This window comes from Solea senegalensis, unplaced genomic scaffold (genome assembly GCF_019176455.1).
Source record: "Solea senegalensis isolate Sse05_10M unplaced genomic scaffold, IFAPA_SoseM_1 scf7180000016521, whole genome shotgun sequence".
NCBI lineage: Eukaryota > Metazoa > Chordata > Actinopteri > Pleuronectiformes > Soleidae > Solea > Solea senegalensis.
In genome coordinates this window covers 118,984-132,926 of record NW_025321843.1, presented here as the reverse complement: position 1 = coordinate 132,926, position 13,943 = coordinate 118,984, and the positions used below count along the sequence as shown (strand labels likewise).

At 46.1% G+C, this 13,943-nt stretch overlaps 2 protein-coding genes across 2 annotated transcripts in view; one reads left to right on the top strand and one right to left on the bottom strand.

Annotated features, from left to right (window-relative positions):
• The first annotated feature begins 97 nt into the window (after positions 1 to 97).
• Positions 98 to 10,977, top strand: ninl (ninein-like). The gene is made up of 15 exons (XM_044018231.1): positions 98 to 201; positions 274 to 416; positions 754 to 891; positions 1,583 to 2,893; positions 3,515 to 3,619; positions 3,888 to 3,957; positions 4,027 to 4,194; positions 4,275 to 4,391; positions 4,477 to 4,590; positions 4,675 to 4,821; positions 6,762 to 6,911; positions 6,998 to 7,111; positions 7,965 to 8,177; positions 10,255 to 10,368; positions 10,455 to 10,977. The coding sequence occupies exons 1-15, from the start codon at positions 151 to 153 to the stop codon at positions 10,644 to 10,646; spliced, it is 3,147 nt and encodes a 1,048-aa protein (XP_043874166.1). The 5' UTR covers positions 98 to 150; the 3' UTR covers positions 10,647 to 10,977.
• Positions 10,978 to 11,048: 71 nt separating this feature from the next.
• The window catches only part of gins1 (GINS complex subunit 1 (Psf1 homolog)), a 3,515-nt gene continuing 620 nt past the window's right edge, over positions 11,049 to 13,943 (bottom strand). Inside the window, exons 4-7 of the mRNA XM_044018226.1 lie at positions 11,717 to 11,807; positions 11,527 to 11,643; positions 11,365 to 11,439; positions 11,049 to 11,277 (exon numbers count right to left, since the gene is read on the bottom strand). Of these exons, the coding sequence (XP_043874161.1) occupies positions 11,209 to 11,277; positions 11,365 to 11,439; positions 11,527 to 11,643; positions 11,717 to 11,807 (352 nt within the window). The 3' untranslated portion in view covers positions 11,049 to 11,208. The remainder of the gene's footprint in view (positions 11,278 to 11,364; positions 11,440 to 11,526; positions 11,644 to 11,716; positions 11,808 to 13,943) is intronic.

The following is a 13,943-nucleotide window of genomic DNA, read 5'->3' as shown; positions in this document are numbered from 1 at the left end:
CACATAGATGAACTACACACACACACAGGTGAACTACACACACACAAACACACACACACACAGGTAAACATAGTCTTCAGTGTAGAAACAGAGTAATGAGAGTGGGGCGTTTGTCCTCAGGTGAACTTCTATGAGAGAAGTCTGGAGCTGATGAGACAGAGCATGGAGGTGGAGCGTAAAGACATCGCTCAGGTCTACAAGGTAAAACCTTCACAAGTGATCATGTGACAGGTTTGTTCTGCTGGTTCATATCTGATGTGTGGTTCTTCTCAGCTGGAGATCAGTGAGCTGGAGGAGAACAAGGCTCATGTGGAGCAGCAGGTGCAGCAGCTGAAGGACGAGCTGGACCGAGTTCAGAAGCAGCTCCACCATGGAGGTGGAGGAGGAGGAGGGTGGAGCCACGAGCAGGAGCGCAGGTGACCAAGATCAAACACTGAAACACCTGCTGCCATGATGACAATGAGTCAGCATCTACACACTGGATCACTGGAGTGAAAACTGCTGAGTCAGAATCTAAATGCTGAGTTTGAAAACTATGGCATCAATATCTGTTTATAGAATTGCTGAGTCAGGATCTAGACAGTAAGTTTGAGTGGAAACTGTAGAGTCAGTGTCTGCTGAGTTGGTTTTAAAATCGCTGTTTAAACTCTGCTGAGTTATCAGAAAGTATTGACTTTTATCCACTGTGTTGTTTTCATGTTAACTCTGATCATACGTGTGAATGATTAACGTCCTCCGCACATCATTACGCAGGATGCAGCGGGAGAGGGCGGAGCTGGAGCAGAACTTTGCCCGGGAAATCGGAAACCTGGTCCAGCGGCTGAGTGCGGAGAAAGATCAGCTGGAGGCGGAGCTAAAGCTGAAGATGGACCAGGAAGTGATGGTGGTCAGGTGAGTCAGGACTCATCTGAACATGTGTGAAAACTGCCGAGTCAGCAGCGGAACACTGAGTCTGTGTGAAAACTGCCGAGTCAGCAGCGAAACACTGAGTCTGTGTGAAAACTGCCGAGTCAGCAGCGAAACACTGAGTCTGTGTGAAAACTGCCGAGTCAGCAGAGAAACACAGAGTCTGTGAGGGCGAGCTGGAGCAGAATCCCTTGCCCGGAATGATTGAGCGGGCGGAGAAAGAAGGCTCAGCCGAGCATGCTAATCCCAGGAAACGCATGGTGGTCAGGTGAGTCAACTCATGAGTGAACAAAACCGCCCGAAACAGCATGTGTGAAAACTGCCGCACCGAGCAGCAGCCGGAACACCGAGTGTGAAAACTGCCGAGTCAGCAGCCAAACACTGAGTTCGTGTGAAAAACTTCAGCAGCTTAAACACCTAGCCGCCAGTCAGCAGCTGAGTCTGTGAAACGTAGTCCAGTAAACACCAGTGCGAAACTGCCTGCCGAGTCAGCAGCGATACACTGAGTCTGTGTGAAAACTGCCGAGTCAGCAGCGAAACACTGAGTCCGTGTGAAAACTGCAGAGTCAGCAGAGAAACACTGAGTCTGTGTGTAAACTGCTGAGTCAGCAGCGAAAAACATTGAGTCTGTGTGAAAACTGCTGAGTCAGCAGCCTCATATGACCGCTGTGAGCAGGGAGGAGTATGAGCAGCAACTCGCTCAGATGAAGTGTCATCACGCCGAGGGTCAGCGTCACCTCCTTCACCAGCTCCATCAGGAGCGTCAGTGGCTGCAGGAGCAAAGAGGATTCTGGGAGTCACGACTTGTCCAATCAGAGCAGGAGAAACTGCGACACGAGAAAAGACGCAACGAAGAGCAGGACCTCCTTCTTGGTCAGTTCTCCTCAGAGAAGACGAGGCTGGAGGAGCAGGTGTACAGCTTACAGGACGCCGCTCAGAGCTCCGCCTTCCATATCAGCCAGTCAGAGGCCAGTCTGGAGGAGTGCAGGGGGCGCTGTGGTCAGTTAGAGGACGATGTCAGAGCCTCACGTGGGCGGTGCCTGGAGCTGGAGGCTCAGCTGGAGGAGGCGTGTTCTCAGCTGGAGGAGAGCATCGCCTTCCTGGAGTCTCACGAGAGTTTAAGTCGACGCCTGGAGGCAGAGAAGAGCGAGGTGGAGGCGGAGCTTCAGCTGGTGAAGGCCAGAGAGGGGGGGCTTGTGAGTCAGGTGATGCAGCTGAAGGAGGAGCTTGGGAACATCCAGGCCGCGTCCGACAGCCTCCTGCAGGACCGGGCGCTGGTGGCCGACAAATGCAGCCGCCTCTCCGACGCCTTCGTCCAGCAGCAGGCTCAGCTCCAAGCCCGCGACCACACCGTCGGCGCCATGAGGGCGGAGCTAGAGGAACTGCACCACGCCTCAAAGAGCAAAGCGGCCGAGCTGGACTCACTGAAGACAGACCGCACCAGACTGATCCAGGATCTGAAGGAGCAGGCGATGGCGGTGGACAAGCTGCAGCTGCAGCTGGACAAGAGGAGGAGTGTCAAAGAGAGCCTGCAGGGGGCGCTGCAGCAGGAGTGGAGCAGGACGTCGCAGCTCTGCCACGGCGTGGAGGAGCAGGAGGAGGAGCTGTGTCGTCTGCGGCAGGAGAACGTGAGCTACGCCCGGCTCGCCGACCAGCTGTCCACGCAGATCGTAGAGATGGAGACGGAGATCACGACGCTGCGGGAACATCTGCGAGACGTGAGCGCGCAGCTCAACGACACCGCCGACCTCGTCCCGCAGCTCCGCACGCAGATCAACGCCAACACCCGAGAGACGGAGCAGCTCCACGCCGACAAGGAGGCGGAGGCGGAGCGGCTGCGGCGGGCACTGCGAGACGCTCAGGACCAGCAGAGGGCGACGGAGGACAAGTTTGAAGAAGAGAAGAAGAAGATGAGGCAGCAGCTGATGGAGCTGGAGACGCTGGTCCTGGCCCTGGAGGAAGCCCCGCCCCCACAGAGACCACGCAGGTTTGTGGAGCATGAGGCCGACTTAGGGAATCGAACCCCCGTCTGAATGACCACTAACCCACCGCCGCTCGCCGAGACTCTGAATGAAGGGGCTGATTACCCACAATGCACTGCTGCTTTAACCCATCACCTCATCAAACATCTAAACTGCATGACATCATCACTGCGACCTCAGGCCTCCTCTGCTTCAAACAGTTTAAAGACACAGTTCACTCTCTCACACCAAACCTCACAGAGAAAACCCTCTGCTGCCTCGTGTGGTCGCTTTGTGTCACTGAGGTTTGACTGAAGAGACTGAAGAGATGTGTGTGATGTTAAAATCCCTGAGGTTTGGTGTGGGAGAGTGAGTGATCATGTGACGTAGAGATCGTAGAGTTTTTAGTCAAGTGGATGAAATCTGTCGTTCACTCTTAACATCACTGATTAATTTGCTGTGTGAGTTCACAATCCCTTTCTCGGACGTTGTGATGAGGCGTTTGAAGCACGCGAGGTCGCCGGTCACCTGATCATCGTTAATCCGATCGTTTTCATCAACAAACAAATTCGTTTCATTTGTTTTCAGGTCGTCGTGTTTGTGATTGATTCTTTTTTCTCGTTCTATTGACGACGTGTCGGAATCAGGACGCAGCTGGAGGAAGTTCGCGTGGAGAACAGCGCCCTCCAGGAGCAACTGAAGGTCCTGCAGCAGGAGGTCCAGATCCTGGAGGACGAGGTTGACAAGAAGAGGTGAGACGGGGGCGGAGCCTGTGTTTATGAACGTCATGTGATTAATGGAACGCGTCTTAATTGCGCTGACAAAACAGCTTAAATATCTACAAAAGTTTAAATATTTTGTTATGTGTTATACAAATATTGATAAAATCACTTTTAATCACTTGTTTTTAGTTTTTTCATTATTGTTTTAAATATTTAAAATTGTATAGATTTTCCGTTTGTTCTATTTTATTGTTTTCTATAGAAATATTTAGACGTTTTATTTTGTTTGGTTTGTCAGGAGCAAAGTGGACGAGCTGCAGAGAGAACACGAGCGCGGCCGAGAGGAGGAGGAGCGACTGCACAGGGAGGTGAGAGTCTGTCTGTGACCTCTGACCTCTGACCTTTGACCTCCGCCTCCTCACTCACTCTCTCTGCAGAACTCCAGGTACAGAGAGGAAGTTCTGGATCTAAGCGGTAGGAACCTGCAGCTGAGCAGCGACAATGCCGAGCTGAGCGCCCGTCTCCATGGAGACCAGGAGTCGCTGCGGCTGCTGCGGGAGCGCTTGGCAACTGTCTCCAAGGAGCAGGGGGAGGAGGGAGCCGAGGTGAGAGGTCATGACACAAATGATCGAGGAGATCTGAGGAGATCTGAGGGGATCTGAGGGGATCTGACGTCATGTTTCAGGTGCGGCGGCTGCAGGCAGCGGTGACTCAGCAGGAGAGAGAGAAGCAGCAGGTGCAGGGGGCGTGGACACAGGAGCGCCACCTGCTGGAGGCGGAGCTGAGTTCCTGCAGGGAGAAGGTGCGAGGACTCTGCCGTCATCACGGTTCGCTGATGTTTGTTGTGAAACATCGCGACAAAAACTGTTTTTTTTTTTATTGCTCAGCTGAAGCGTGTTCCTGAGCTGGAGGCGGAGCTTAGCGGCGCCACGCTGAAGCTGCAGTGGTTGAACGAGGACAAGGTCAAAGTGCAGCGAGAGGCCGACGATCGCAACCACCAGGTGACGACAAAACAGATCGACCAATCACAGACTCCCACTGCTTATGTCGCCGCCCTCTCACGTGCAGTGACTCTGTCCTCACAGGTGGAGGCGCTGCAGCGCTCCATTCTCGCGCTGGAGTCAGAGAACGAGCTGATTCGCTCTCAGCTCCATGCTGCCACGCGAGACAAACTCGGCCACGCCCAGGAAGTGACCGAGCTGCAGAGGAAGCTGGAGGACACTCGCAACAAGGTGAGGACGGAAGTTACATGTTTTTATGTTATCATTAGTTTTAGGAGTTATTCCTACAAAATAAAACACATGTTTTTATGTTATCTTTAGTTTCAGTAGTTATTCCTACAAAATAAAACACATGTTTTTATGTTATCTTTAGTTTCAGTAGTTATTCCTACAAAATAAAATACATGTTTTTATGTTATCTTAAGTTTCTGAAGTTATTCCCACAAAATAAAATACATGTTTTTGATGTTATCTTTAGTTTTAGAAGTTATTCCTACAAAATAAAATACATGTTTTTATGTTATCTTTAGTTTTTGTAGTTATTCCTACAAAATAAAATACATGTTTTAATGTTATCTTTAGTTTAAGTAGTTATTCCTACAAAATAAAATACATGTTTTAATGTTATCTTTAGTTTCAGTAGTTATTCCTACAAAAATAAAACACATGTTTTGATGTTATCTTTGGTTTTGTAGTTATTCCTACAAAATAAAAACCATGTTTAATGTTATCTTTAGTTTCAGTAGTTATTCCCACAAAATAAAATACATGTTTTGATGTTATCTTTAGTTTTTGTTATTCAAAATAAAATACATGTTTTAATGTTATCTTTAGTTTCAGTAGTTATTCCTACAAAATAAAACACATGTTTTTATGTTATCTTTAGTTTTAGAAGTTATTCCTACAAAATAAAATACATGTTTTTATGTTACCTTTAGTTTTAGTAGTTATTCCTACGAAATAAAACACATGTTTTTGTTTAGTTTTAGTAGTTATTCCTACAAAATAAAACACACGTTTTTATGTTATCTTTAGTTTCAGTAATTGTTCCTACAAAATAAAATACATGTTTTTATGTTATCTTTAGTTTTAGTAGTTATTCCTACATTATTAAAATACATATTTTTATGTTATCTTTAGTTTCAGAAGTTATTCCTACAAAATAAAACACATGTTTTTATGTTTAGTTTTAGTAGTTGTTACTACAAAATAAAACACATGTTTTTATGTTATCTTTAGTTTTAGGAGTTATTCCTACAAAATAAAATACTACAAAATAAAACACATGTTTTTATGTTATCTTTAGTTTTAGGAGTTATTCCTACAAAATAAAATACATGTTTTTATGTTATCTTTAGTTTTAGGAGTTATTCCTACAAAATAAAATACAGGTTTTTATGTTATCATTAGTTTTAGGAGTTATTCCTACAAAATAAAACACATTTTTTATGTTATTGTCCAGATTTCTGCTGGTTGATCGTTTCAGCTCAATACTCCCTTCTGGAAAGGGTAACCAGAACAAGTACGACGGGTACAAGTCGACTGTCTTTCTAAAGGTTTATTCCACATACACAGTTAAACAGCAGTTAGACAGCAGTCAGTTTGTAGTTAGAAGTTAGTTAGACAGTTATTAGTTAGTTAGTTAGTTTAGATAGTTAGAAGTTAGTCTGTTATTAGTTAGACATTAGTCAGCAGTACGTTAGCTACTAACTACAGTTAGTTAGATTGTAAAACCGACAAGTCGTACAGGTTCTGATGATAGATAGATTTACGAATCCACATACGAAGGTAATATATAACAAAACATGGCTTTGACAATGCTCCTTAAAGGCACTTTAAAGGCACCGGTGCTTTGATACCAATTACAACAATGAACAGATAAATAGAATGAAAGATAAATAGCTTTGCCTGCTAGAAAGTTCTACAGTTATCTTTAGTTTTAGAAGTTATTCCTACAAAATAAAATACATGTTTTTATGTTATCTTTAGTTTAAGAAGTTATTCCTACAAAATAAAATACATGTTTTGTTTTAGTAGTTATTCCTTCAAAATAAAATACATGTTTTTATGTTATCTTTAGTTTAAGAAGTTATTCCTACAAAATAAAATACATGTTTTTATGTTATCTTTGGTTTTCATAGTTATTCCTTCAAAATAAAACGTGTGTGTAGGTGGAGGAGCTGGAGGGGAGCGTGCGGACGCTGCTGCAGGAGAAGGAGGAGCTGTGTCGGGTCATGGCGGTGCAGGAGGAGCGAGTGTCCGTCACGCTGCAAGAGGAGACGCACAGACTGAGTGTCCAGAACCAGGAGCTCCATCACAAGGTACCCCCTCCTCAGCCGCCGCCTCCTCCTCCTCCTCCTCCTCCTCCTTAACTTTAAAAACAAAGAGTGGTTGTTGTTGTTTACAGCTGTCGGAGCTGCAGGTCAAAGGTCAGGATGTGCAGAAACTGACCCAGGAGCAGAAGAGTCTGAAGATGCAGCTGAGTGAGCTGGAGGCGGCGAGGACGCAGGCGGCGGACCAGGTCAGAACCACAGTCGCCCCCTGGTGGCTGTTGAATCAATTCAATTCAATTCAATGTTATTTGTATAGCGCCAAATCATAACATACATGATCTCAGGTCTGTACATAGACAACATCAAGGAGAGCAGAGAAACACAACAGTTCACACAATGAGCAAACACTAGGCATCAGTGGAGAGAAAAAACTCTGACAGAACCAGACTCAGAGATGTGCCTCGACCGGTTGGGGTGAAAGGAAAATGGGGGACAGTGGAGAGGTGGGGGACAGAAAGGGGGGGAGAGAAAGGACAAGAGGGAGATGAGGGAGAGACAGTAGAGAGAGAGAGACCAGCAGCAGATACACAACAACTGTATCAGGTTACAAGTTTATACAGTTACTGATATCGACTTTTTAATTACAAAATAATAATAATGGTGACGATGAGCGTAGCCTCGGAAACTGGATCTTGATCCTGCAACCTGCATGATGAGAATACAGAGAGAGAGAGGGAAGGAAGGAAAGACACAAACTAGGGAGAGAAAGAGACAAGGTTAATGACATATAAAAAGTCATAATCATATCCTGAGTGTGAGAGAGTGAATGTGCGTGTACCACAGGAAAATCCCCCAGCAGTTTAGTTCTATAGCAGCAGAACTAAGAGATGGTCCAGGTTTCCCTGAACCAGCTCTAACTATAAGCTTTATCAAAAAGGAAAGTTTTAAGTTTAACTTTAAATACAGAGAGAGGCTCCGCCTCCTGAACTATCATTGGAAGCTGGTTCCACAGGAGAGGAGGAGCCTGGTAACTCCAAGGTTCCTCACAGTGGTGATGTCATCTTTTTTTCTTGGTGTTAAACCTCGCTGTCGTCCCTGCAGGCGGCGCGGGCCGACGCCACCCTCAGTCTGGTGCAGGCGCAGCACACTCGTCAGATGCAGGAGCTGCAGGAGCTGCAGGGGCGGGTCTACAGCAGAGGAGGAGGCAGCCACGAGCAGGAGCAGCTGGAGGGGCGGCTACTGGAGGAGCAGAGGCGGAGTCAGCAGCTGGAGGAGACACTGAAGCGTCAGAGTCAACAAATCACCATCAAGCAGGTAAAAAAGTCACCTGATGCAGAGCAATTCAATTCAATTCAATGTTATTTGTATAGCGACAAATCATAATATACATGATCTCAGGTCTGTACATAAACAACATCAAGGAGAGCAGAGAAACACAACAGTTCACACAATGACAAACACTAGGCATCAGTGGAGAGAAAAAACTCCCTCTTAACAGAAGAAGAAATCTCTGACAGAACCAGACTCAGAGATGTGAAGTCATCTGCCTCGACCGGTTGGGGTGAAAGGAAAAATGGGGGATAGAGCAGCGCCCCCCTGAGTCCGTGGTGGGTGTATGTTTACTGCTGAGATATTAAAGTAAATTTGCTCAAGATTAAATATTTAAATTTGAACAGTGAAGAAGAGGGCGGGGCAGGAAGTGGACAAAAATATGTCCTCGCACTCAACTATGAAAGATGTGAGCATTAAACTGAGGAGAAAACAGGAAAAAATTCACGTTCAGTGTTAATGTGTCACACACTCTCACACACACACTCTCACACACACACTCTCACTCTCACACACACACTCTCACTCACTCACACACACTCTCACTCACACACACACTCCCACTCCTCACACACACACTCTCTCCACTCACACACTCTCATCACTCTCTCACACACACACACACTTCTCTCTCACACACACACTCTCACACACACTCTCTCTCACACACACACACACTCACTCACACACACACACACACACTCTCACACACACACTCACTCACACACTCTCACACACTCTCCCACACACTCTCACTCTCCACACACACACACCTCTCACTCTCACACACACACACACACACTCACACACCTCTCTCTCTCACTCTCACACACACTCTCACACACTCTCACTCGCACACACACTCTCACACACACCTCTCACACTCTCACTCTCACACTCTCACACACACACACACTCACTCCACACACACACACTCTCACACTCCTCTCCACACACTCTCACTCCCATGCACACACTCTCCTCACACACACCCTCACTCTCACACACACACACACACACACACCACACACACACTCTCACTCTCACACACTCTCACACACACACACACTCACTCTCACACTCACACCACCACACACACACACACCTCACACTCACACACACACACACTCTCTCACACACTCTCACTCTCACACACTCACTCTCACACACCACACACACACCACACACACTCTCTCACACACACACACACACACACACACACACACACACTCTCACACCACTCACTCTCACCACACTCACACACACCTCTCACACACACACACTCACACACACACACACGCATGCACCACACACTCACTCTCACACACACACACACACACACTCTCACACACACACACACACACTCACACTCACACACACACACACACATCACTCACACTCTCACACACACACACACACTCACACACACTCTCACACACACACTCTCACATGCACACACACACTCTCACTCTCACACACACACTCACCACACTCACTCTCACACACTCTCCACACACTCACACACACTCACACACACACACATCACACACACTCACACTCTCACACACACTCTCACTCACACACTCACTCACTCACACACACACACACACACTCTCACCACTCACTCACTCACTCACACACACACTCACACACACACACACATGCACACACACTCACTCTCACACACACTCTTCACACACACACTCCCTCTCACACACACTCTCACTGACACACACACTCTCACTCACACACACTCTCACCTCTCACCTCACACACACTCTCACTCTCTCACTCTCACACACACGCATGCACACGCACACACACACTGCTGCCTCCATCACTATGTTCTAACGACTTAACTCAGTGACACACAGTGACCACACGAGGCAGCAGAGGAGCAGCAGCAGCTCCTGGTTCCACGCTGCTAAAATGACTGGTTTTCTCTCTGAGGTTTGGTGCTTTACAGACTTCAGTCTCACAGTGAGATAAAGGCGTGATCACATTCCAGGACCGCACACACTTTTATCTGCGAGTGGCTCGGTTGACGCCGTGTTGTGTTCAGGATCAGTACGAGAAGACGGTGGCGTCGCTGCAGCAGAGGACGGACGGCGTGGAGCTGAAACTGAAGGCCGTGCAGACGGTTCTACAGGAGAAAGTCCAGCAGCTCAAAGAACAGGTCAGTCTTCAATCAGGTCCTCCTCTCACACTGTGACACACGCGCTGTTCTGACTGTTGTGTGATGTCATCACATGTCGCCTGCAGCTGGCGAAGAACGCCAAGGTGAGCACTGTGATGCAGGAAGTGTACGTGGAGAACAGTCAGCTGATGAAGGCGCTGCAGGTCACAGAGCAGCGGCAGAAACACGCAGAGAAGAAGAACTTCCTGTTGGAGGAGAAAGTCGGCGCCCTCAACAGGCTGCTCAGAGACATCGTCGCCGCAGCGCTCGCCACGTAGCTGTTCTACGCACGACACCTAGGGGGCACTGTTTGACACCTGTAACGGCGGCTGTAAGCTCCGCCTCCTGAAGCTGCTTCAGTGAGACTGTGGAGTGAATTTCAGCCAATGACAGATCATGTGACTTAGTTTTATAAAGTTTTAATGTTTACATCAGTGTCAAAGTGTGACTGAGGTCAGGGGTCAGAGGTCGCGCTGCTTTAATCACATGATCTGTTTCTGCCTGCTCACACCAAAGATGTGATGTCATCGTCAGTATTTCTTTTTTTTCTGTCAGGTACTTCCTGTTTTTGATCATGTGACCAGAAATAAAACGTTTTATCTAAATGTCTCACTGACGCGTGTGTGTGTGTGTGCGTGTGTGTGCGTGTGTGTGCGTGCGTGCGTAATCAGTGACGCGACTTTTACAAAAACACAGATTTTATTTTTTTGACTCAAACATTTCCACCATTGACCACGGGACAGGATGTGAGTTTCCAGCTTGCTACTCTCTGGCTCCTCCCCCTTCATCAGCACAGGATGTGAGTTTCCAGCTCGCTGCTCTCTGGCTCCTCCCCCTTCATCAGGACACCACGTGCTCCAGGACGCCCTGACGAATCAGCTGCTCACATTTCCACCGCGGCAGGAAGTGCTGAGGACACACAGTTTTTAAACAAACAGTGAAGGTCACATGTTTGATTGATGATGTCATCGATGACGTCATCAGTCAGATTCTGACCTGACTGTTCTTCTTCAGCAGAATCACTGTTCCGTCGTCGATCTCGAACTCTCCGTGGTCCTTTAAACACCTCACCTGTAAGAACACACACCTGTGAGCTCACACACACACACACTGCAGCTGGAGGTCAGAGGTCACACAGCAGCGGCGGTGGTTCCTCACCTCGATGTAGAGACTCTTAGGAGGTTTAATGTCCTGAGTGATGTCCAGACCTTCTCCTCCACCCAGAGACCGCATGAAGGACGCCAGAGACTTTTTATACTGACTGAACCACTGCAGCTGTGGCGGGAAAACACACACAGTCACATGACACACACAGTCACATGACAGCTGGCCCTTTAATGGCGCTCACCTCCTCCGCACACATATGGAAGCGGACGTTCGCGGGCAGGACGCTGCCGCACTCCCACCGCAGCGCTCTGATCCTCAGCAGACGGTCGTACCTGAAATAACATCACTTCCTGTTTTAGTGTCTCTTCACAGTGGATCCAAGATCACGCTGCACTCACAGCGCCCTCTGCTGGACCACAAGCCATATACTGATGAACAGTCTGAGGCACTTTCACCTGACACAATGTATGTCAGGGGGGTATTCCATCAACGTAGCTAAGAATTGCCAGACTTAGGTGTAAGCTTGAAGCTTGACTAAGCTCCACCTCCCAATCTAGCTCCAAGCCGTTCCATCAAGTGAAATCAGCTGGCTCTACCTGACGCTTAGTCAAGCCTCAACTGTTAAGCCTCAACTTGTGCACGCCCACAGGGAAAATAAAAAGCCCATTCTAGTCGAGCACGGAAACTGTGAAAAATGCCGAAAAGCAAGAGAAAAGAGTGTGCAGAGATGTTCTCCTCATGGAGGTAAATGAGGATTACAGCCACATAATCCCAAAGAAGGGCAATACCGCGGCAATCAATAAAGCCAGGGATGTGGCGTGGCAGATTATTGGCGACAGGTTGAATGTGTAAGTGACAAAGAAAATGAAGTATTTCTGCATCATCATGTTTTATAAATCCTCCATCAAAGGGACAAAATATATGGAGACAATAATCTACCAATTGATTTCTTGATGGTTTTTGTTTTAAACTAATCAATTATGTGGATCTATTAATGCAACCAAATCCCTACAATTAAAAGGAAAAGACAACCCTAATAAGTAACATTCATATGAACATAATTAAAATAGCATTATTGTTTCACTGCAATTTATGTGAAATTCTCCATATTTTATCATTTGGCAGCCCTAGTACTAATGTTAGAAAGTGATATTCATCACATTTATCAACTCAATGTTATGCAAATCGATGGGATAGCTTTCATTTATTTCCTGCATGGCCAATTGTATAGAATTGATATCATTTTCATTTAAGCCCGTCATTTTTACATGCTGTATTTTGTCCCAGATGCTATATGTTGAATTGTTGTATTTTCATCTTATTTTATGTAAAGCACTTTGAATCACCTTGTGCTAAAATGTACTATATAAAGTTGCCTTGCCTACATTTTTGATAATAATAGGCTACATTTAATCAAAGTATTTTACATGACTCATCACATTTATCATACAATTGATGGTAGATTATTACATGAAGAAATGCAATGTTGGTTATCATTCTATAGGAAATAATCATATGACAGATCTATTGATTATTTATCTAGAATCATTTAGCAAATCAAGCAATTCAATGGAAACGAGGACCCCTATTACAGTAAGTGAATGCAGGTGACAGCAAATCAATCATCTGTCTCCTATCAATCAGAGGCCCTAACCCTTGTTACATCAAAACAATGATGATCTCTTTAAATTTCCTTTTATTATATTTTTTTGCTAATTAGTTTAATTTTGTATTTATTTGTGTCTTATTTTTTATTATATTTTATTTGGGTGATAATGTTCTTTAATGTACTTAATATTATATAATATATAATATATAATTATTAGTCTAAATAATTTCTTGAATACATTTTATTATATATTTTATGTTTTACATATTATTTTATCATTCCATGACAGTTGTGTGTCTCTGTTTCTGTCTATTGGACATTCTTTGATCATAGATGGTGCTAAGCTTCACTTTTAGCCTGCTACAGACCAGGTTTGCCCGGCAGCATAAGTTACCATGGTTACTTGGCTGGCATTCACATTAGCCACCTTGGTGGAACAGGGTTGAGGCTCAGATTGATGGAACGTAAACCTGAGCCACAGTTATGGCTTAGCCATGGTTGAGGCTTAGCCAGAGTCATAGTTTCCATGGTTACTGAGTTGGGGCTAATCTCAGCCTCTTCCATGGAACCAAACTCTCACTCATATTAGCCAGACTTGGCCATTTAAGCTTGGCTTTGCCTTTAGCCTGCTTGATGGAATACCCCCCAGGTGTTACAGGGGTACAGGTGTGTGTGTGTGTGTCAGGTGTTTACAGGTGTGTGTGTGTGTGTCAGGTGTGTGTGTGTGTGTGTGTGTCACAGGTGTGTGTGTGTCAGGTGTTTACAGGTGTGTGTGTGTGTGTGTGTGTGTGTCAGGTGTTTACAGGTGTGTGTGTGTGTGTGTGTGTCAGGTGTTTACAGGTGTGTGTGTGTGTGTGTG

Bases quoted from the DNA above. Each gene is read 5' to 3' on its own strand.
- ninl (XM_044018231.1), top strand. From the start codon at position 151: ATGAGACAGAGCATGGAGGTGGAGCGTAAAGACATCGCTCAGGTCTAC. The intron at 892-1,582 runs GTGAGTCAGGAC...CGCTGTGAGCAG, and splicing joins CAGGAAGTGATGGTGGTCAG to GGAGGAGTATGAGCAGCAAC. The intron at 2,894-3,514 runs GTTTGTGGAGCA...TGTCGGAATCAG, and splicing joins CCCCCACAGAGACCACGCAG to GACGCAGCTGGAGGAAGTTC.